General features: G+C 43.8%; 1 protein-coding gene across 1 annotated transcript; it reads right to left on the reverse strand.

Moving 5' to 3' along the window:
- Window positions 1–17,986: 17,986 nt before the first annotated feature.
- On the reverse strand, window positions 17,987–20,500 carry foxj1b (forkhead box J1b). Its single transcript, XM_029528140.1, has 3 exons — window positions 20,442–20,500; window positions 19,615–20,286; window positions 17,987–18,954 (listed from the first exon to the last, which is right to left on the reverse strand). The coding sequence occupies exons 2-3, from the start codon at window positions 20,203–20,205 to the stop codon at window positions 18,073–18,075; spliced, it is 1,473 nt and encodes a 490-aa protein (XP_029384000.1). The 5' UTR covers window positions 20,206–20,286; window positions 20,442–20,500; the 3' UTR covers window positions 17,987–18,072.
- Between the last annotated feature and the right edge of the window lie 2,349 nt (window positions 20,501–22,849).

Consider the following 22,849-nt stretch of genomic DNA (forward strand, 5'->3'; position numbering starts at 1 on the left):
TCAAACCGCAGCTCTACACTATTGGGTACATAAAACCAAACCCCTCCCTCTTCACCACTGACAAAACCAAGTACATAGACCCAACAGCTCTACCATCCTTCCTCCTTCCCCCAGTATTAAACCCAACAGACACAACAAGCATGCTGTAGGTGTTTATAGGGGGGCCTAGTCGGCCCTGCCAGGCTCTTTATGGTCCAGGGTGGGTTGCAGCAGTGAATGGGCCCCTGCCAGCAGCCAACGGTGGTCAGAGCTATACATGGGAGAAGGTCTCGGCAGGCAGCTATTGTCATGGTAAACGGGGATTTCAATGGAAGAGGATGGGCAGGACACACACATAAAACAGAGGAAAACATGAGAAGGGGAGGGAGACGAATGCTCGACCACCTCAGAGATGAGGGAGAGAGAAGTCCCGGGCATCTTCCTGTGAGACCTCAACTCAGCCGCTGAGCAAACTGTTACCATCACCCTGTCCTTATTTCGAAGGCACAAACACAGACCACAAAACACGAAAACTTGAATTATTCTTCAAAGAAATGAAGATGAACAAAAACTGAGGTTAGCCTGTGCTGCAGCGTTGACTGAGCTGATGAGCAGACCGGGTGCAGGATTTCACCTCCACTTAGAAAGCTGGGAAAGCTGCATGGCATGTTGCTGAGTTATGAGGTGAAATTATGCAACCAAAGGTTAACACACTCAGCTGTGTCACATCAAACTAGGGTTGATTTGTGCGTGTTTGTCCGGTCATTAAAACGTATTCGTTACAGCTAAATGGCTGTCACCATATCAGAAAGGGAATGAGCTGCAAACGTGTGAACCTGAGCAAAATAACAGCGACAATGCCAGCTCTGCAGGGCTTCCAGTAAACGTTCAAACTGTGATGAAGGCTCAACCACAAAATGATGCAGCAGTGTCTAGAGGGCACGAGAGGTCACAGCGCTATATATATATATATATATATATATATATATATATATATATATATATATATATATATATAGTTTCTGTAGTTTTTATAAAGTCTAGAAGTGCAGCAGCATCAGCTGTTGCATTTTTGGATTATAGCGTAATGGGAGTATTTGTCAGCAGCTGCTGGAGCAGGGAGGGCAGAAAAAGGGTTAAAAGGCTCTGGCTGCCTGATAATCCTCTGCCGTTAAAAGCCCTCCACAAAGACGTGACGTGTGTGAGGTAATCAGTAAAAGATTCAAGTGTGACGGTGAGTGTGTACACACACACACACACACATAGGCCCACTCACAGAAGCACAAACACTGCTGCAACGGACAAAAAGGGAGGGAAAAGACTGACTAGAGGAGGGAAGAAAAAGAGAATAAATACTCCTCCTCTCACTCTTTTTCTTTTCTCTTTGTGCTTGGCCCCTTTCTCCTCCTCTTCACTCCCTCAGTCCATGCTGTGTCAACAAAATGTCACAGAAATCTTCACCAGTTTCCTCTCAATAAAGCAAACACGCACAAAGTTAATTTTGAGGATGCCTGATATGACCTTTTCCCTCTCTTCTCAATCTTGTACCCATCAGTCTTGTTTTTCTCCCAGTCTCTAGTGTTGTTTGTTGATAATGTGTGTGTGTGTGTGTGTGTGTGTGTGTGTGTGTGTGTGTGTGTGTGTCGGGGGGCACAAAGAAAGCTGCGCTGTGAGAAAAATGCCTCTGTATAACTTCTGAAAACTTCCAACATAGCAGCAGCAGCTGTCACTGCCAGCCCACTCATTACATGCCCGTTTTAATGCTTTGACTGTGACATGACCAAAAGGAGGCCATGTGATAAGGGTTTGTCCCGCTGTACCCATGCATGCGACTCCTCCCCCTCTGAACGTCTCAACATTTCATCCCAAATTTATTGTTTCAGAAAATTGTCATCACCACAATTTTTTTTCCCTTCCTCTGGATTCGGACGCACCAATCAGCCGGGTCCCAACGATCTTCACTCGCCCTCTGTGTCGGAGCATCAAGCATTCAAAACTTGGCATTTAGAAGTTAAATTGACTGTCACTGATAATGGGATTGTGTTCAGTCAACCTCGGTGCGACGAGAGGCAGCAAAGCCTATGAAAGTGACAGAGGGAGGGAAGGAGTGAAGGGTAGAGAGCCAACGCTGACCTCATTTCCTCCCACAGTACATAATCTATAATTAGTATTTAAATAGGAAATTTAGAGTATTATTAATATGGGTGGATTAAAATGTTAAGTCCTCACCTGCTGTATGTCCTTTAACAAAGCTAGAGCTAATAGCTGCTTTTATCATTATTCCTAATAATGCTGACCAGATTGTGGCGCAATACATCTGTAACACAACACCACAGTTAGAAAATGGGGGTCAAATAAAAAAGGCGGAGAAATTCCACAGCCTCTTGTTCACGACGATGCAAATTTGAAGGCATTTGTTTAAAGTGTACATCTTGATGTATGTATATAATTTTTCAAAAGATTAAAAAAAGAGGTCACAATCACCTCCGCCTCCACTTTAAGTTGGATGTTAGGTGGGTAGAAAGCTATTATGAAATTAATTTCAGTTAATTACAACTTTTAATTGACAAATTGACAAAGTAAATGAGAGAAAAGGGAGAGAAGGTACTGTGGCTATTAGCAAATCTGAGCTGTCAGATAAAGATGCAATGCACTTTCTCACCATTTCAGGCAAACAAACACACAAACTGCATTTCCCAATCAGATTTTTCTTTTGTTCTACAGTGTATATTAAGCAGTTCAGCTAGTGTTAGACTTTCTTCATTCCTTTATGCCGTCACGTTTCTACAAAAGGCATAAGCATGTGTTGGCTACACAGGTGCATTGCACAGCTTGGTGCCCACTGCACTTTGTGGGTAGATGGCCTCTTTCCTGCAGGCTCCCAGAGGAGCATAGATGTTAACTGGCATTGTTGGGGGGGGGGTGGTGAGCTGAGGGTGGTTTTTAATAGCTCATGATTACTCTGGAGAGGGGAGCCCATAATTACAACCACAAATGATTTCACGCCCCTCACCCCCATGACGTGCTCTGCACCTAATCACAGGGAAGCAGAGAAGGGGTTTTAGCCAAGTAACTGGAGCTTCGACAAAAGAGGTCTCCCCTTTACTTGCTGACAGGAAATCGAGAAAATGAAATGTGCTGCGTTTCACCGAGTAAGTGCAATGTGCCGCTGAGCAGAGAGTTAGAGAAGTTCTTTCTTGTTTGCTACATTTCCAACATGCTGATCATTTAAGCAGCTGGTGTGGTCACGACAGGTGAGAAATATAAAAAGGTGAAGAGGATTAAACATGCGACTATTTGGGACGCGTTTCATTTGCACACAATATATGATGCACGATATATCATTTAAGTCTTATTTCTAAGTAAAATAAACCCTTCCTTTGCAGAAACTCTGTGTTCTTTACTGCCACTGTAGACACTCGTGTTAAACTATGCTGTAAACGAAACACAATTTATGACTACCGGAAATATTAGTAAGTTTTATTCACATCTGTTGACTTTTTATCCTGCAGGCTTTTGATTACAGTTTCCCTCATAGAGATGCTGACATCCTTTCATCTTCCTTCCCTTCCATCTTTTGTGAAGCTTGAGAAGGTTTATTTGTCGTTGCCTTATTTGTGTTTGCTTCCTTTGTTCAGACCAAGGGCTGCCACACAAACCACTGCGAGACAAGCGCAGTGGCGCAACACAGGCAATTGCTGCATTGTTGAAAGAAAATGAATTTCATGGCAATTTAATGTTATTTTTCTGATGAAACCACTAACACATGACCTTGAACATGGCAACAGTCTTGCACAGACAGCCACACACCTTCAGATGCTCTGATACTGCTCAACAATAAAACAGAGTTAGCATTCTGCCCACACATCTCTTTTACCCTGCCCATGCCAGCCAGCAAGCCAGCCAGACACACAAACACACAATGGCCAGACTACATGTTCTTAATGGAGGTGCGGACAAACAGAGGAATGCTGAAGAGAGGATGGAGCAAAGCGTACGTCTGCCCACATCAGCCAGCTCTCAATAGAGATTGGCCAGGAACGCGTAAACTGGCCCTGCAGGAGTAAAATAGTAAAATGGGCCTTCTCTTCTTCTTCTGTTTCATTGTGCGACTCAAGTCTCAAAGAGAAAATGCTGGAACGTAAACAAGTGTCTGCCACTTACCCCAAAGCTTTAACTTTTATTACATTACACTTACAGTCCACAGGCAGTAAAACACGCAACTCTAAACTGGATTAAGTTTCTTCAGTCAATCAATAGACGAGAGCCAGCAGCAGTATGAGCAACAGAAGTGGTTCCCAACCTTTCTGGTCTGATGTTCCTCACATGCCTGTCCCAGATAAACCCCAGCTCTTTAGTAGCTCTTCATCAATGCCACACATTGTGTCCAAAGGGATAATATTAAGTGTTTTAATAATGTACAGCTTTTTTACAATTGAAGTATTTATTGGAGGTGTTTTCGTCATTCCCGCAGTATTTTTAGTTTATTATCCAAAGTTATTGTACACCTTTACTTAACCTTTTTCTTTTTTTACATATAAAAATAATTTAACTATTAGAATTAAGCTTTTTCGCCCACCTGTTATCCACTGTCACTATTTTATCTACTACTTTTATCTTCATTTTTCTTCTTGTCCAGATTAAGATAGTTCAAACCAGCCTATCGATGTTGCCGCTGTGAAATATCAGGCTTGCAAGTACTGGGTCTCTAATTTTAGAGCAACAGTCTGTGTTTCCTCCAATAAAACATAAGAAACATTTCATCTCACATTTTCCTCATTAACATTTCTTTTAATGATGTTCTCTGTCCTCAGTGTTGGAGGCGCCCCAGCTGTCTCCTTCAGTAGAGTAAACAAGCTGAGAGCTCTCTACGGCTGCAGTCACAGATCGCTGTGGCCTGTTACCCTACCCAGCACTAATTGACCATCGGCAAAAGGACAAACCTCGGTCCCCCTCTGCTGCCTCCCTCCCCCGCTCCCTCTCATCCTCTCTTTGTGATTCTCTCCCCTCCCTGCCACCTTCCCCATCACTTGCATATCCCCGTCTTTCATCTGCTTTCTCTCAACGCATCAGTCTCAATCTTCCCTTCTCTTCATTTCTCGCGCTTTCCTTTATTTCACTTCTCTCTCTGTCTTCTTTCGCCGTACCCTCTCCGTCTGCCAGAGCTGTCTGCAGCCTTGCATAATTAGCTGGACCAAGCTGCGGTGAGTCTGGTCCAGGCCTGGCTTGGACTCAACCCGGCTCATTACAGAGAATATGTCTGTCTGTCCTGCCTCCTCCTCCTCCTCCTCTTCCTTCTCTGTCTCTCTTTACCATTAGGGTCTATATCGGGTCAGTTATCTGGATTCAGATGGTAAAAAGAAACAACAATTTGTCTCTGGGATCAAAGCCAGAGAAAGAAAGATGCTGGCTATGGTCGCATTAAACTGATGATTTCTCTTCTAAATGTGACTATCTTGAATTTTGTGGTCAGAGACAAGCACAAATTTTCAATTCTAATTCTGATTTGAGTCACATATGTTGAAGTCTCGTATCCATAGTTGGTGAGCTCATTAAACTCTTCATATTTGTATTAAATAACAAAAACCATGACAGGTTATTGAATCACACAGTGACAAAACTATGCATTCACTGCAGTTCAGCCCTGATAGCATTAACATGAGGCCAACTGCGATAACAAAAAAAAAAAAACGAATCAAAAATCAAATCGGATTTTTTTATATGGCACCAAATCATAACAAAGTTGCATCAACGCACTTTATATATAGAGCAAGTGTCAACCAAAAACAATTTAGCTTAAGCCCCGCCCCTAAAAACCAGTCCAAACACAAATCTAATCAAATCAAATCAGATTTTTATCTAAATAGCACCAAATCACAACAACGTTACATCAGGGCACTTTACACACAGAGCAGCTGTAGACCAAACTCAACATACTGTATCCCTCTAAGAGCAAGCACTTGGCGACAGTGGTAAGGAAAACCTCCGGCAGAAGCGGGCTCATGGAGGGCGATTCTGCAGGTGAAAAGGACTGGCCCACGGACAAACAAACAAGAAACACAAAAGAATCAATCAAAGTGTGTTTGAACTGATAGCGTTAGTAAGTGTGGCTAATTAGCTTAGCATTCACAGTGTATTAGTTCTTTGGAAACCCAATGTGTTTGAGTCACAGTGCAGGCCCTCACAGATCCCTGTTCCTCTGTTGTGGTTTGTGTAAGTTGTTCCTCACCGGTACTGGTGCTGCTTTATCAGTGTAACGTTAAAAGTAGTCCTCATTTGAGATTTGTGCGCTTTAGCGAGTAGAAGACTCATTGAGATGCTTAAATTTGAGAGAAATCTACAAGTATGAAATCTCATAAATACGTTTCAGTCTCATTTTCTAAGACATCTAAAACCCATTTTTGTTGAGTTACACACTGTGATTTTTCACTGTGGTAATGCAGAATGCGTTACCACCCATCTTTCAAACTCACTGACAAAAATGCCAAAGCTCAAAGAAGAAGAAGGTCTGATCAGATATGTAAATTATTTGGCCAAAGGACTTTTGTTGTCGTTTGGCAAGTTGTTTATAGCTAAATGTAACAACATTATAATACTACAGTCATGCCTGTGCTCTTACAGTGAATACATTTATCATTGCATGGACACATGTTTTCAAAAAGGTCAGCATCTGTCTCTAGGCATTAGTAATCTCGCTAACACAACGTTTTCACGCTTTTTCAGGGCCTTGTCAACTGATCCAGAAACACTGACACAATTATTAACCCTAACTGCCGTGAAGTGAATCTCAGCATAGATCTGCACACGCTGAATCTGAGCGCATCCACTGTGAGCACGTGGGCCTGCAGATGCTCGCGTTTACCTGAAGGCTGCACTGTGCCGAGACCTCGTGGAGCAGCTATCGTGGTTATGGAACCTGAAAGTGTCTTCAGACAGAACACAAAGTGAATTATCGATGGAGGGTCATACTGGAGATGGGCAGATTTAAAAATCTGAATCAGATTGACCTCTGCCCTGAATCCAAGTCTTTCCTACGTCCCCTGGCCGATGCACATTGAAAATATTTTCTATTGCGTTGTCAGAATATGCTGCATTTACTGTGAATAGCTGATCCTTTCTCATATCAGTGGATCGCTGTGCATCTGTCACACTGATTCAGGCTCAATTTGGATTAATCTGTGATGAGTGATGCAATTCAGAGCAGCATGTTCAGGAGGAGAACGATTGACCCAAGGGTGCGCTACAATTGCAGGTCATGCCAAAGTTACATTTTGTAAGGCACCTAATTGGCCATGAAGGGCACGCTGCCTCATTAGGGACAACATGTTTACTCTCCCTTTGTTCTTTATCACATGCTATTCATTAAATACAGATATAACCGCAGACGTTCTCCTACTATTTGTGGTGCTCGCAGAGCACCGTCACAGTTCAACATATTCTGTGTTTAACTTAACTTATTTGACTTGAGGTCACATAAAGTTCACATTTTCATGTCAGAAGACAAAGAGGTGCCCATTTGTTTAAAATTGTCCTTCAGCTATGTCTTTGTTCATCGTGTTATCACCCCATATGACACCACGTATCCCCAATTTCATCCTGGCTCGTTTCACTTTCCAGTTCTTCAGTTCCCTCTCTTACTCTCTCTGCTGTTATTCCCCTTCCAGTCATTTACAACTATCACCCTATGGTGCTTTTCTTCTCCGCTCTTCTTCCCCTCTCTCATCACCCCTGACTTCATCTCTTCCTCCGTCGGAGTCCCTCTGTCTCTTTCTCCCTCTTATTTTGCTTTTTTTCCCCCTTCACCTTTTCCCAGCGGAGGTCTTACTTCGCTTTGTTCTCCAGTGGCTAATTTGACTGTTCTACTTGCCAACCCAGCAGCGGGAGCTCTGTGTGTCTATGTGATTGTTTGTGTGTGTTTGTGTGTGTCTGTTACGCTGCACTTCTTCCCCTGCCAGCTGCTGTTATACAACACAAGTTCTTGCCTACACTCAAGCACATCACTTGCCAGCTAATCAGCATACATACACACGCACAAACACACGAACACACAATATCAAGACGTCAGTGTGGGGTAACACTTTTTTTTTTTTTATCACTGTGTCATACATGCATTCAACTGTTTACATGTGGACTTTTCCTCTACCAGCATCTTAACTGTGATAACACTGAGCGTACTTTCTCTCAGCATCCGTATAGACTATCATCATATGTGATTTAAATTGTATATGTCTCCCCCTCCAGTGGCTCTCTACGTGACAGGCAGGCGGACAGGCGTGAAGTTAAAGTAAAGCAGCGATTGGTTCCAGAGAGAAGTCTAATCAGCCATCAAGTGTGAGATCCTTAAGTGGCTCTGAGAAGACGACACACACACACACACACACATCGAATGCATATATACTCACACAAATCACATGCAAATGCAAATGTTTAATATTGAGGGCCACATACAAATGCATATCTATAAACCAACAGACGCACTGATAGCTATCAGCATGCTCTAATGGGACTGTTCTGAACCCAGAGCAGCAGAGCACATGATGCACTACAGCCTGGTGTGCTAAGCACATATCCACACACAGTCACACACATGCACAAATACACATGGCTCATATGAGCCTGATATCTTACCTGTCAGAGGCAGGTGTGGTCCCAGACGACCCAATCAGTTTTAATTAACCCCTCGTGGTGGAGGGTGGGTGGAGGAGGGGGTGTGTGTGTGTGTGGGAGGGAGACAGGAGAGCAGGAGTAGAGGGAGAGACACCGAAGAGAAATTTGTGCTTGTCATTGCAGAGATGAGGGAGAGGGATGGGAATTAAAAGTGAAACTATCCACGCTCCCTAGAAAAGCATCTCCTAAGATGTTTCAACGAGTCTGTATTTTCTGTCTACTTGTTGGCAACATTCTTCATAATTTTCTGAAAATCAACTGGCATTTAGTGGTAAATTACTTGAATAGCTGCCCTCACAACATAGTCCCAGATGTAAGGAAATCAAAAGATCGTTAGTCATATATATTTCTCCCTTGCTCCTCCAAGAAAGATGAACATTTCAATTCCTTCGGATGATTTAAGTACGTGAAGATTGTTTTTACAATGTGACTTTGACTTGTAAATTTGAATGATTCTTGTTTGGTTACATGATTGGAATGGACCAGATGTAGCCAATAACAGATTTATGTGCTTGTTGGATGCTGAGACACACTCTTTCTGTTTTTCATCCCTCTAAAACTGACTCTCATTTATCTTAAATCTTTTAGAAGCCCAATAATTTTGAGTCATAAGGTGTGTGTTGAAAACATTATGTCATCTACAGCTATAAAGCACAATTAAAAAAAAAAAAAAAAAACAGCACACATTTGATTGTATATCTCAACTGAAATATAAAATAACTCATGTTTGGTCTTTATTTTGACACACCTTAAAATGTATTTGTGGCTGAGAATGTCATAAGTGGGAAATGTTCATTAACTCAAGGAGGAAATCTTCCTGGTAGCTCACAGTGCAGGATATGCTATTAGCCCCAGCAATCAGTTTAGACTCTCAGATTTAATAAAAGAGGTGGAGGGTAACTACTATGTTACTCTGCTTATACTTTTCCAGAAATAAAAATGGCAACACATCATCTTGTTCCAGGATCCCATGATTGATGAAACTGATCAAATCCTGAATTGATGCTGTTCATCAGGTGTGGCGGTCAGACATTCTAATAATTTAGATTTTGTATTGCCAGACTGAAGATGGTCAGTTTGAAAAAGAATCAAATTTATGAATGTACAGGGAATGTATGGGGAGATATTGCAAATGCATAATTTCTATCCAGGGAACAAAGAGGTCACTAAATGATGGAAACTGGTGTGAAACTGACACTATTGTGTTAATCTTAACCCAGTTCAACACCAATGGGAGATCTTGGGATGGCGTTTTGAGTGCTCTCCACCGCCATCATCCAAACTGTTGTGTCACTGTCTGCATCTTCTCTGATGAATGAAGAGAAGACAAAAGCTGACATTGGCTCAGTGACTGCCATTGTGTCTTTCGCACACACCTTTCACAGACGTGCATCCTCACCAACGCATTGACCCTGCATTCATTATTGAAGGGTTGTTGGTTCGTGCAACTAAGGCCTGGTGGATAGGGTGTCGCACTGCAGTCTTCCTTATGTAAGCAGAGGTGATTTCCTGGGGATGAGGTCACGGCCAGTAAACAGACGTGTGAGTCAACATCAGAGAAACAGTTTAGACTTAAAGCTGTGACCCTCACATGTGCGCTTCTGTGAGCCAATCCCAGCTCACAGTGAGTGAGGGCGGGGTACATCCTGGACGGGTCGCCTGTCCAACACAGGGCCAACACACAGAGACAGACAGAGACCAACAACCACTCACACTCACACTCAGACCTACAGACACCAGTCTGTCACCAGTTAACCCAAACATGATGACCCAGAGGAAACCCATGCAGGCATGCAGGCAGGGAACCAAACCCTCAACCCTCTTATTGTGAGGCAACAGCACTAACCACTTTGCCTTTGCGCTACCCAAGTGTTTATGGTTGCATATTTTAAAAAAAGAAAGAAAGGAAACAGGAATAGTGTGATCTTAAGCAAAAACTGGATCCAAAATGTATTTAAGTGCACGCATTCTGTATATCTTTGTGTGTGTTTTGTCTGAGAACCCCCGCAGAAAGTGTGTGTGTGCTACGTGCAGCTCCCCAGAGAGCTCCCCAGTATAGTGAGCCAAATGCTCCACTGCTCCACTAAGCCAATCGCAGCTAATCAAATAAGAGCCCTCAGCAGTGTAGGGGGAAGAATGGAGGAACAGCGTGTGTGAGTGTGAGTCTGGAGGAGGGGATGTTGGAGGCAGTCTAGTGGCTTTGAGAGGTCCTGGATAGTAGGTGGGGGTGGAAGGACACACACCTGCACCACCTTTTATTCAAAGACGTACATGCATGGCTGGATGCACATACTCACGTACCGCACACGTTTAAACAGATAACGCGTCTGTCACACTTTTCTCATTTCGGTTGTCTTGGCCTTTTCAGTGCAGTAATCTCCTTGACTTTCTCAGTCTCTCTGTACTACATGAGTGGCTTGTATGAAATACTTTTCACTGCAAAGTCTAACTGACAGCGGCGTTTTGATTTAATCTGTCTTTAAACTGGGATAAATTTGTCTCTGGAGGAGGAAGATGTATTTAAGATTGCAAACTATTGTGATGCTGAACTTTTGCAAAATTTGCTGACGAAATAACCAGTGATCTCACAATTACACCAGGGTGCACTGTTAACACCATCTGGGTCAGTATCAAAGGGGCCTATTCAATGCTGACGTAGTTCTGAGGGTACTGAGTTATTTTCCGATAAGGTTCAAGGATACATAAGACAAAAAAAGTAGGGTCCCACTGATGTATATAACCAACAGGCTCTGGAGCAGCTTTTCCAACTGAGACGAGCCAGCACCAACAAAACTTGGGCTGCCTCGGGACAAAAAGCTGCACACTGAAACTTTAACCCAGTGAGATGAATTGTGAAACTACGATGTGATGTGTTCTTCAGACCAGAAGTTTTCTGGCAAGGAGTCATGCAGCGCAGCAGGCAAGATTGAGAAGGTTGGTCCAGACTTGTTTTCTGCTCTGCTTCTTGGCACTGAGACTGACGCTGTGTGAGTGGCAGGGCTCCAGCACCACCCTGGCTTTCTTTCTACGCTTTCGGCCGTGCTCACCCTCCTGACACGCTGCCCTCTGGCAAGCCCTCGGTGTGTAGGCATGAGTGTGTCAGAGTGTTTGACCGTGTGAGGGTTCATGCGGTTGTATCTGTGAGCCTGAGTCATCTGTGACAGCCTTTAGTCTGTGTGTATAAGTGTCTCTGTTCTGCAGCTTATGTGTGTTTTGTGTGTTTGCGTGGCAGCTGTGTGCCCTCCTCCTGTCTGCTGTGGGACAATCAGCCGCTCCATGCGACCACAGAGACCGAAGGCACGGGGCAAGAATGTCTTTCAGTGACTGAACGGTGGATGCCAAGATGCACACATACAGACACACAAAAAGGCCAAATGAGCACAACCTCAGTACATGCTGATTCGCACAGGTTGCTCTACTACATGTCCAATTTAATTTCGAACAAATGTGAATATTGCATCTTCATCTATTTATTTATTTCCTTATTTGTATTTTTTGGAAGCTTGACTTTTCAGGTAAATGGAGAATGCATACTCTTCAAGGTGTGACCACACAAGTATTTGAAATCACCTCATTTCAATAGAACCGCCATGCTCACTGGTGCTAATAAATTTCTCTTTGCAACTTTCTGATGCGAGTGTTGCTGCTTGACTAAATGTCAGCAGAGGAATTGAAAAGTAATTTCAATTGATTAAAGAATTAAGTAATTAACTATAGACATTTAAAACTCCCATCATGGCTCTATCAGTAGCAGAGACATACTTCACAAAATGTATACTGACATGCACTTACATGTTGAGCACAGGAGAATTTGGAAAAAGGACGTTGGAGTTGATTGTATGCAATGAAAGACAATATAAAATTTTTGCAACATATTAGGTGATATTATGATTTACTGAAGAGGAGAGTGCATTTTTAAGCAATCTTGCCAACGGCTTTATGAAACAGTAGGAAACAGCATACCATACCATAATGTTACTCATAAATGTGATTGAAAGAAGTAATATAGTTCAATTTGATTTGATTTGATAGAATTGAATTGTCCAATATCGACTACCAGTCAAAAGTTGGGACACAAAAGCGTGTCCCAAGTTTTGACTGGTAGTTTAACACTTCGCTGAAATTGCAATACCAATTTATACAGTAGCAGGAAAGTAACAAGCATACATATCAGATGTTAAAAGCTGATGGGAAACCATAGGATGCAGGACACCTGTCCTCTTCCCAGAGGAAATTCAGAGCAGAAATACACAGGAGTGGCCACTGCTGACAGTCAAGTGATCCCCGGACAGCATGCTCGAGTGAGGAGCTTCGCTACAAAAGCAGCCTCGCTCGTCCAGAGGAGCAGCATCCCTGCAACTGAGAGGCAGGGCAAGAAGTACAAGAAAATGGTAAAAGGTCAAGGCCTTTGTGGAAAAGGCACTCAGAGCACTCAGGGGCATAACAGAAGTAATGGAAAGGGTTTATGATGTTGCTCCACGCTGCAGCAAATATCCAGTCTAGAGTATATTTCCCACATCTTCTGGCAACATCTCTGGAGAGATTCATTACAGAAATAGTGAAAGAGAAACAGCTGACGGAGAAAAAGAAACACAGTTGATGTATAAGGGTGAGTACATATTTTTTTGGGCCTTTAAGAGGCGTTCTCTGTCTATATAATTATAATTGTAATCTGTGGGTGTCCACTCAGCTCCACCTCTGCATTTGTCTGCATGACGTGCACTGAATAAATAAAATTAGCACATCAAAACTGTAACAAAATCTGGAGGGTTTCTATGGGGGTTCGTGGTGCTTTGGCAAATTGGATATCCAGCCCCCTTTTCGAGGAATAAAGGCTTCTTTTGAACAAAAACTCCACCAATACAGCTTTTGATGAAAGGATCATGCCAAGAAACACTCAGTGAAAATAGTAATGTATGTAAACATTACAATGTGCGCTCTTTGACCACTCAGGCCAGTAGGTAAAATCCTAATCTCTCAAAAAGAAAGCCCCCACCCCCCACCCTTTCACCACCATTGCCATACTACACTGCAGTCCTTTTATTCTAATTTACCATCCGCAGTTCCTTTCAAAATGGAACAGGCAATCCAAATGGAAACCTAATTAGCATTTCATGCATAAACAACAGTCTTCCAGAAAGACTATTTAGGTGTATTTCCTGTGTAGGACCCTCCTCTCCTGTTAAGGCAGTGTGGAGAGGCAGTAATGGAAGGTCTTTCCGCTGAATATCATCCCGGTCTTTTTCCCTTATCAATATGTGATGAGGGCTGGGAAACCAGAGATGGATGACAATTTCCCGTGAGTCCAGAGAGATGAAGGTGACTCAGAGTGGAAGTCTCTTTCTTGAAAGATGTGTGTCATTCCTTGTTTCCATGCACCAGTGAGGAAATTTTTATTCATCAGTGTGATCTAACACTTAACCTGTGCATGTAATCACACGCACTCAGGGTTTCCTCAGGGGCTATAAAACAGGCTTGGGGCATTTAGCTGCTGCCACTTTTTTCTTTGTGCCACAAAAAAGGATCTAATTAGTGAGGGCCCCCTCCCCATCATGTGTCTTCTATCACTGCCCCATAAAGAATAGCTCTGTGGCTATCCCCAATAAATGGGGAGTGGAACCCTACGTCTCTGTCACGCCAGGAGGGGTGCTTCTTTAGCAAAGCTGGTTGACCCTGTTTATGCCTGACTCTAATCAGGAGCAGTCCAGAGGGTGCCATGATGGCAATAAAAGCCAGAGTACCTCATCTGCTTTTCTGCCTTTGCCCTCTTCTGTGTAGCCCTCCCGTGCTAACACACACACAGAAGCACAGAGGCTGATGCAGAGCCTCCCAGAGGGGCATCAAGGAAGAGGTTATAAAGCATTATAAGCAAGGTTAGCCTACGCTGACAACCCAGCTTGTTCCTCCTTCTTTGAGCAGGTCCGCGTGCTGGGCAGTCCCAGCCGCTCATCCACCGCCGCTGAATAGAACCACGGGACTCTGGCTCCACAGAGATAGTGTTATCTGGCCCACCACGGGCTCCGATCGCAGCCGTGTACACACAAGCTCAGCGGGCAGCGCACACATCAACGCGAGTACAGACAAAGAAACCTGTGGACTAGCACAAACATTATGGGCTTATAATGTAACCACACACAAGCAAAATGTGCACATGGTCTCAGGCAAACAGAGACAAATGTGAAAGTTCACACACACGCACACACACACACACACACATTAAAGTGTACAATGTCTCTTTAACCTTCAACTTGACAGTGATAGTTGATCTGGAGTTTCTCCTCTAACTCTGGAGTAGAAGCCACTAACAGAAGGGACCTGTCCAGACCTGTCACTGCTGTAAATTGGCCTGTAGCTGTCACAGGATCTGCTTCTCTATCAGCTGAAGTGAAGTCTCTCCATGCAGGGTGGTCAGTGGTCGCACGCCTTGGCCTCCAATCTTGCTGTGGTACCCGCTGTTTTAAGGAATCTGAGTTATTCCACCCTTTCCTAGAGATCTCCACACATGACCCGTCAGCGCCGAGGGGGCCGCAAGCCTGAGGGACGGGGATAAGCCGCATTTCACCCTTTTCCCCCTCAACAATTTCAATTAAAAAGAGATTTGAGATGGAAAAGCACATTTTCATACAGGGCATGCAATGAAATCCAGGAAAAGGCTGTGATGAGATGTTGTGCATGGTTTTAAAGGCATTTTTAACAGCCATGAGTCCCGCCTTTTATGTAGAGAAGGCTCTGATCAATACAGGGCCAACATTATTAAGGCCCCCAGATGAGTTCATGGCCTTAAACTCTTACCATTCTGTTGGATTCGAAATTTGTTAGTCATATTTATAAATCCAAAATCTTTCACCCTGGAAACTATTTGCTTTTAGAGCTATTTTGTATATGTTTTCCAAATCAGAAATAGTTTTATTGCCAGGTATGTGTAAACACACCAGGAATTTGACTCCCGTGTTTCTAGCTTGGACAAAGGAAAGCCAAAAGAAATAAAAAAATAAAAAAGGATATATAAACATATATACATTGAAATTTGAAATATTAGCCATATTTATAACTATTTAGGGAGTGTGGCCTGGTCAGACAGGGTATGAATTTGAGGGAAGACTGATATAATTTCACAATATTTATGCCAGAAAATGTTGTACAGATGCTTATGCTCTCAGGGGATATACCCGGCTGGCTTGGAAGCACATCTTCTGAGTTAGTTCTAATAAATTGTTTTGTTAATTAATTTTTTTGCTGCAAATCTTTTTTACAGGATTATTTTATTTTAGCTTTTGTTAGGATGCCAGTAAGTCAAAAGAAGAGGAAGGTGAGCGCCACTCACTTCATGCATTCAGCAGTTTGGTTCTGATATTATGACTTGAATACAAATCTCTGGTATTTCATACTAAAGGTAGATTTTGCCAGTGTCCTAAATAAACCCTTGTCTTAAAGAACCCTACAGGTGTATATCTACTACCTCTACATTTCAAAATGCCAAGCAAGTTGAAACCTGTCTGTGCCGATTAATGATAAACCTTGACAGATTGCTTATCTCATCTGCAGACACACAGACCTACAACCCAGACAATAATCCCGGCCACATATACACACTCATCCCGTCATGTGCACACTGACAAATGAAGGATGCATGTTTGTGTTACTGTTCTTCCTTTAATTGACACCATTTATTGCATCAAGGCATGATTGCATTTTGAAACAGCTTAAAAAAAGTACAAATGAAATAACATGATAAGATTAAAGAGTCCATATCAAACTTGATCAATTTGATATAATAAGAAAATCTGGCCTTTAAGAGCTGAATTTTTTTTTTGTTTTGTTTTGTTTTTTTTTTCTCATAATTTCTCACCCAAACTAAGAGTTTTGATTCTCATACATAATTCGAAATTCTGATTTGTGAAAACAAACCATAAGAATAAAAAAAGACATACACTAACGTAATCAATAAGGAACAAAAAGAATCCATCACCCAGTGACAGAGAGCACAACTTGCTTGTTAATAATCAACACAGAAACACAGATGAACTGCATATTCCTTATGAAGAAATTTGGCGAAAAATATTGTCAACAAATGCTCTTACTTCTGTATACATTTTGAAACAAAAAAGCTAAACGATGATATTTTTGAGCAAATAAAACTTATTGCAGTGCCAAGTTCATTGTTCCAAAAGAAACTGATATGGGCAATTACAGCATATATGCATCATTTTCATTACGGTCAGTAAACTTCAGAAAAACACGATTTTAATACCATAAAAAACAAAACTAAATATCATGAAAAAAAAAAGCTGTCTTGCTTTTCTAAAACTGCTGCCTATCAAAGTGCATAATGTTCGATTTGACATGACTGAATTTCAGGTCGGCTCCTGTTTTTGCTTTGCAGTACATACAATACATAACCGTAGACAAATGTTCCTGCCCAGCTTCACACTATATACTTTAGTGGATATATATTAAATCAGCTATATATAACGGAGTCATAAGTGACTGATTTCTAATTTCAAACTATGAATTTAAGGTTTCTTATGTCCATCTTGCTCTGATAGCTCCATCTTTCATCGTTACACACCATCGTAGACAGCTGAGATGAATGGCTGATTGTTGATGTTAGTATAAAAGGTTAAATGCTAGAGTAGCAAATTCAAAGCGTGCGTGTCTGAGAGCTGCTGTGACAGTGCTTGTACACGGAGCGAGTGCTTTGAAGGAGGGTTGTCATCTTCATCACTTTTCTTCTGTCACTGGAGACAAATAGCTTTAGCATACAGTTCAATCCACCTCAGCACTCAACTGAACACGTGTACTTTTATTACCAGTCTCCTCATATTTGAGCTTTTACAGTCCCCCCACGCCCAAAAAAAAAAAAAAAAAAAAAAATCCAACTTAAAGGACGTCCTCTTGTGCACACAGCTAAGCTTTTCTTCATTTCGCTTCACTCATCAGGAAGCCATTTGCAAGAGTGAGATAATCCTTCTCAGTCTGCATGAAACTTTAATTTGGTTTGTCGAAGTTACTTTGTTGTTTTGCCATTTCATTGTGTCTGATGTACCGCCTCTGCATCACGTTACGCGCTGCCTCTTGTCAATCCCCTGACATTCTCAGGAAGAAATGTGTGTCCTTGCCAGAAAGTGGCCCTAATCATGCTGCCTAAAATAATGTATAGTCAGATCAGTGTCTTTAATTAGGGGCATCTTTGTTAGCTAGGTTCAAGTTCACGATAGGTTTGATATGATTGTGTTTGTACATTAACAACAAAAAACAGGCAGGTATTCCAAAAAATAAATTATGGATGCAGTGTACTGGAGAAAATGCAGAAGTAACCGTGCTGTTGCTCTGTCGCTAAGCTTATATTGAGTTGAACCAGCAATCAGACATGTTTAGATCATTAGGTGTTAATTATTAGAAGTCTATGAGGTTGAAGGTCAAAGGTCACAGGTAGGCTTCCACCCGCTCCCATGGCTGCATCTCTGTGAAGAAACCCTCACACAGGTTGAAACCCTGATCCAGCGTAAGAGGAATGGCCTGCTCCTCTTCTTTGATTTCCTCCCAGGGCTGCAGCATGGCCTCCTCGGGCCGCTCCGGGAACAGCGTGGAGGCTTCGTCGAACTGCTGCAGGTGGTGGTGGCTCTGGAGCAGCTGATCCGGGTCCAGCTGCTGAGGATGCTGCTGTGGCACATGGAGATCTCCCATGTTGACAGTGCACTCCATGGAAGCGGTGCTCAAGTCCATGTAACCGTAGGACTGCTGGTGGCTCAGGTGCTGGCTCTGACCCATGAGGTCCCCTCCCCCACACCACCTCCCAAGTCCCGTCGAGTGCTGCCTCCCCTGCATGGAAACCTCCATCTCACAGCCAAGGGAGCTTAGCGCCGTGTTGATGTCCAGATCCTCGAAGGTGCTACAGTTGCCACTGAGCACATCATCAAACACGGACGCCAGGTCAAAGTCCCCCCTCAGGATGTCTGCTTTGTGGGCTTCTGTAGCTAGAAGAGGGGACTCAGCCACCCTCGCTGCCTTGTTGCTGTTTTTAGAGGGCAGGTGCTTCCGTTTGCCACCCACCTCTTGGTAAGGGCAGCCATTTTGCGTGCTGTGATAAGCTTGAATCAGTTTGCTCTGTCTATGTGTGCTGCTGCTGCTACTGGTGCTGTTGTTGTAGTGGTTGGCAGACATCCTCCTTCGTTTAAAGATGCCATTGACAAACATGTCAGCGTACTGGGGATCAATCTGCCAGAAGCCTCCTTTCCCCGGCTCATCCTTTTGTCTGGGGACCTTCTTGAAACACTTGTTGAGGGATAAGTTGTGACGAATCGAATTCTGTGACGAAGACAAAGAAAAAGAAAAAAAGAAAAAAAGAAAAAAGGATATGATATTTGAGAAAATTTAAATTAGTCAAGCAAAAACTGGAAATGTCAGTTTTTCTTTGAAAGGGATGCAGGAAGACAGACTGCGGGAGGAGGTGTGGGCATGTGGAAAACGGATGTATTGTTGTTGTTTGTATAGGAAAGCAAATGTACCTAATGAGGCTTTCTAGGAACAGTCAGCTCTGTGCATTTCAAACATGATCAGCTGTGCTTAGCTGCCATCTCTCTCAGGAGCCCTCATTAACACACATTCAGGCACAAACACTCACACAGCATAACCATTCCCCTCAGACAAAAACCCGACAGAAACATTGCTTGGACGATGGAAATTTCAGACTCTTGTTTTAAAAAACACTTGCTTTGGAAATCACCTAATGGAAGAAACTAGACAATCATGGAGAGAGAGAGAGAAAGAGAAGGCTTTCAATTTTCTTATATTACATCCAGTGGTTTTGCTTTCGTCCACTGACATAAATAAGCTCTTGTTTGATGCCCTGTGGTCTAAAGACTTGGTGTCTGATGGTGACACTGGAGTCAATCGCTCACCCTTCCCTCCCTCACCTCGCCATTTACCTGACTCATCAATAATAGAGGGGGGAGTTATCTCGGTTACCTGCCAGCTGGGCTCTGCGTGTCTGTAGTAGCAGAAATTCTCCGTTATCCAGTTATAGATGGTGGACAGAGTTACTTTGGGCTGCTTGCTGGCCTGCATGGCCATGCAGATGAGAGAGGCGTAAGAATAGGGCGGTTTGATTTTAGGGTTGGTTTTGTAGTCGACCTCCGCCGGCGGGCTGGCCTGGATGGGGATCTGCGGGTAGCCGGATGCCGGATGCGCGCAACCGGTGAACCGAGGAGCGGCGGTGGAGTCGCTGCCGGAGGTGACGGGGCTCCCGAGGTACAGAGGCATCCCGGTGGCTGCGGTGTCCCCGGCCGGAGGGCTGGACGGAGAGTCAGTGCCTCCCCTGGGGAAGCCGAGCCGCCTGAGAAACAGGTGCTGCTGGGAGGACGGACAGCCCGGTGGTCCGGCGCCGTTGGGTCGCTCCGGATCCGCACTGAGGATGGAGAAATTCTGGAGCCAGTGGAGGCTGGTGAGGCTGTCGTCCAGGGGGACGGACTCGGACCCGGTGACCTGATCCTCCGGGAAGACCGCCAGCCATTTCTCCTTAAACTTGTTCGCGATGTCGGGGCTTGTCAGGACCGGCATCCTGGCTCTGTGAGCACGTTGAGGACTGAGGACGACCGAGGGGACCGATGACTCAAATCAGCATTTAAAGTTTGGTTTTATCTTGATGAAGTCAGAAAAAGGGGATAAAGACAAAACCACAGTTAATTAAACGAGTCTAAATTAGATAAACCTCCTAGGATGAAGGTTTTTCTTTCTCTTTTTTTGGCCAAAACACCTTCAGCCCATGAACTGCCAAATGATGCGTAATGTCCTACCTCCGGTGCAGCCTCTGTGGAGGAGATGCTCCGTGTGCACCTGTTGCGGTCAGTCCCTGCCTCTCCTCTCTAAGGACTCAGCGGCGCAGCCGTTCTCTGCGCAACAAGTGCGGCGGGGGGGAAGGGGGAGGGGGGCGAGGAGCATCCAGCAGCAGCTCACACACAGGGGGTTGAAGGGGGAGGAGGTGGGAGAGAGAGAGAGAGAGAGAGACAGAGAGAGAGCGCGACAACGAGAGAAAGGGGGGGGGGGCAGTCAGGATAGATCCATGTCGACTCAGGCAAACTGGGCTGTTACGCATCCGAGCTCCTTGCGTGCTGTCTGCGGGAGGTCAGGACGTGAGGAGAGACTGGGAAATAAGTCTCCAGGGACTGCCCACCATCCCTTTAAACAGCCCCGGGAGGGGTGGGGCTCTGATTGGCTGGTTATCTCTACTTCTCCATGTTTCACTTAGAGGCTCTCTACCTCTCTCTTTCTTGCTTTGGCCCAGAAGATAGAGAAGAAAGCGTGTACCACACACACACACACACACACACACACACACACACACACACACTCACACACAGAGTGCATTACAGGAGGAGCAGCCAGTTTCTCGTGTCTCCGGCTGTAATGGCTGTAATCTCCCTCTTGGTGTGAAATGTGACCTCTGCAGCCCCCCGCCCCCTCCGGTGGCGCGCCACAGGTCCCACTTGTAGCGCACTTTTGCACCTGCAAGGAAAGCAGTTCTTTCACTGACACCCTGAACCTGTTTACCATGGCCTGGTGGGTGGCATGGGGCTTATTGTCAACGTTTCCTAACAGCAAAAAGGCAAAACAAAACAAAACAAAAAAGCCAATTATGTTAAACGAAGAGTTTCGATGTATCATATTACGCACCCCACCGCCCCCATCCCCGACTGAGCATCTCATCATATTTCATCAGGTATTTCCAAAACACATGGAAAGTTGCAAAAAAAATGTGCAAAATGGTTCTTATTCTTAAACAAAAGCATGATAGTGAAATCTTAATTAGTCTGTTATATACATGTTAACACTTCCCATCATAGTATTGGTGCGTGTACCCAAGTCCAAGGCAGAGCCACTGTGAATTATGAAGAAACACTGACCTCCAGTGGTTTGACACTGCACTGCAGCTGCACCAGAGGCTCCAGTGCCACTGAATGACAGGCAGCTGAGGCTGACGCAGATTACCTACATCCAGGAGAAATCACTGATGATCTCTTGCAGGAGTGTACCAGAGCAAAGGCTCACAAAACAGAGATGCACACCACTGAGTTCACTAACAGTACTGCGGGGAGTTTATGCTTTCACTGCGAATATCATAGACCAGACAGCTTGACCAATCTTACAAAATGCAATCACTGCAAATGACTCATAATATTCTGTGCAGCAATGTGAGAGTGAGAGTTCCCTGCAGGTGATTGTAAAGAGGAGTTGTGAGTATTAATGTGAAGATTTGTACTCACAGCCAACTAATGTATAAAGTTGATGTTCCCTTCAAAACTTTGTGAAATAGAGTTATTCAGAAAAGTTTGCCTCAGATTTTCTTGCAGCTATAATTTGTCCACGGGACATTTTTTACAACAGGCTTTGTACTGGCCTCAGGGCCCCAAATACTGAAAAAGCTTAAAATGAATAAAAGCCGACACATTATTACAATGTGTATTTGTTGACTTGATTATCACGATGGGTATTGTAGTCGCTGCTGTCCATACATATGGGACATATCTGGACAAATCCCACATATGGTGCAAGTCAAACATGTCACACAGAAACGCTGACTGACCTCATTCCACTGACTATTGGAGGATTTCACAGGAGCTGTGGCCCACATGCATTAATGATGGTACTTGCTCCTACAGCCCGAGGATACATCTTAGTGTTGTGCAAGACTAACCATCTCTCTTCTTCCTCAAACAGACTTTCAATACATCAGCTGAGGTTAAAGATCTGGAGTCCGGATGCTGACAAGGGCCTGCTACTCAGTGTAGACCACCGGGAAGGGTGACATTGCTGTAACACTTCAACAGCCAGAGTACGTCAGGCCAGCTGTTGCATCCTGTCAAGAAGGTTTGATTTTTAAAATGTCTCCAGGTTTGTTCAGGTTCTTGACAAAGAGTTCGCTTCTGAGACGGGTAAATGTTTGAACAGCTGTTCTTATTGTTGCCAGGCTTCACTCTGTCCTCCAGCAGGACCTGAGCACACATACAGTACAACTACAGTCAATCTAATGGGCTGAACGAGGGTGCTGAAGACTGATACACAGCAATGTATTTCTTACTAATAGCACTATTGACCTTTACAAGGATTTTAATTCAGATAGTTTCTTTATTTATATCTTCTGCCAAGCTGTGTGGGCTGACCATCTGACAACCACAATAGCATATATTGACGCACTAAACCTTAT

Source organism: Echeneis naucrates, chromosome 19, assembly GCF_900963305.1.
Source record: "Echeneis naucrates chromosome 19, fEcheNa1.1, whole genome shotgun sequence".
Taxonomy (NCBI): Eukaryota; Metazoa; Chordata; class Actinopteri; order Carangiformes; family Echeneidae; genus Echeneis; species Echeneis naucrates.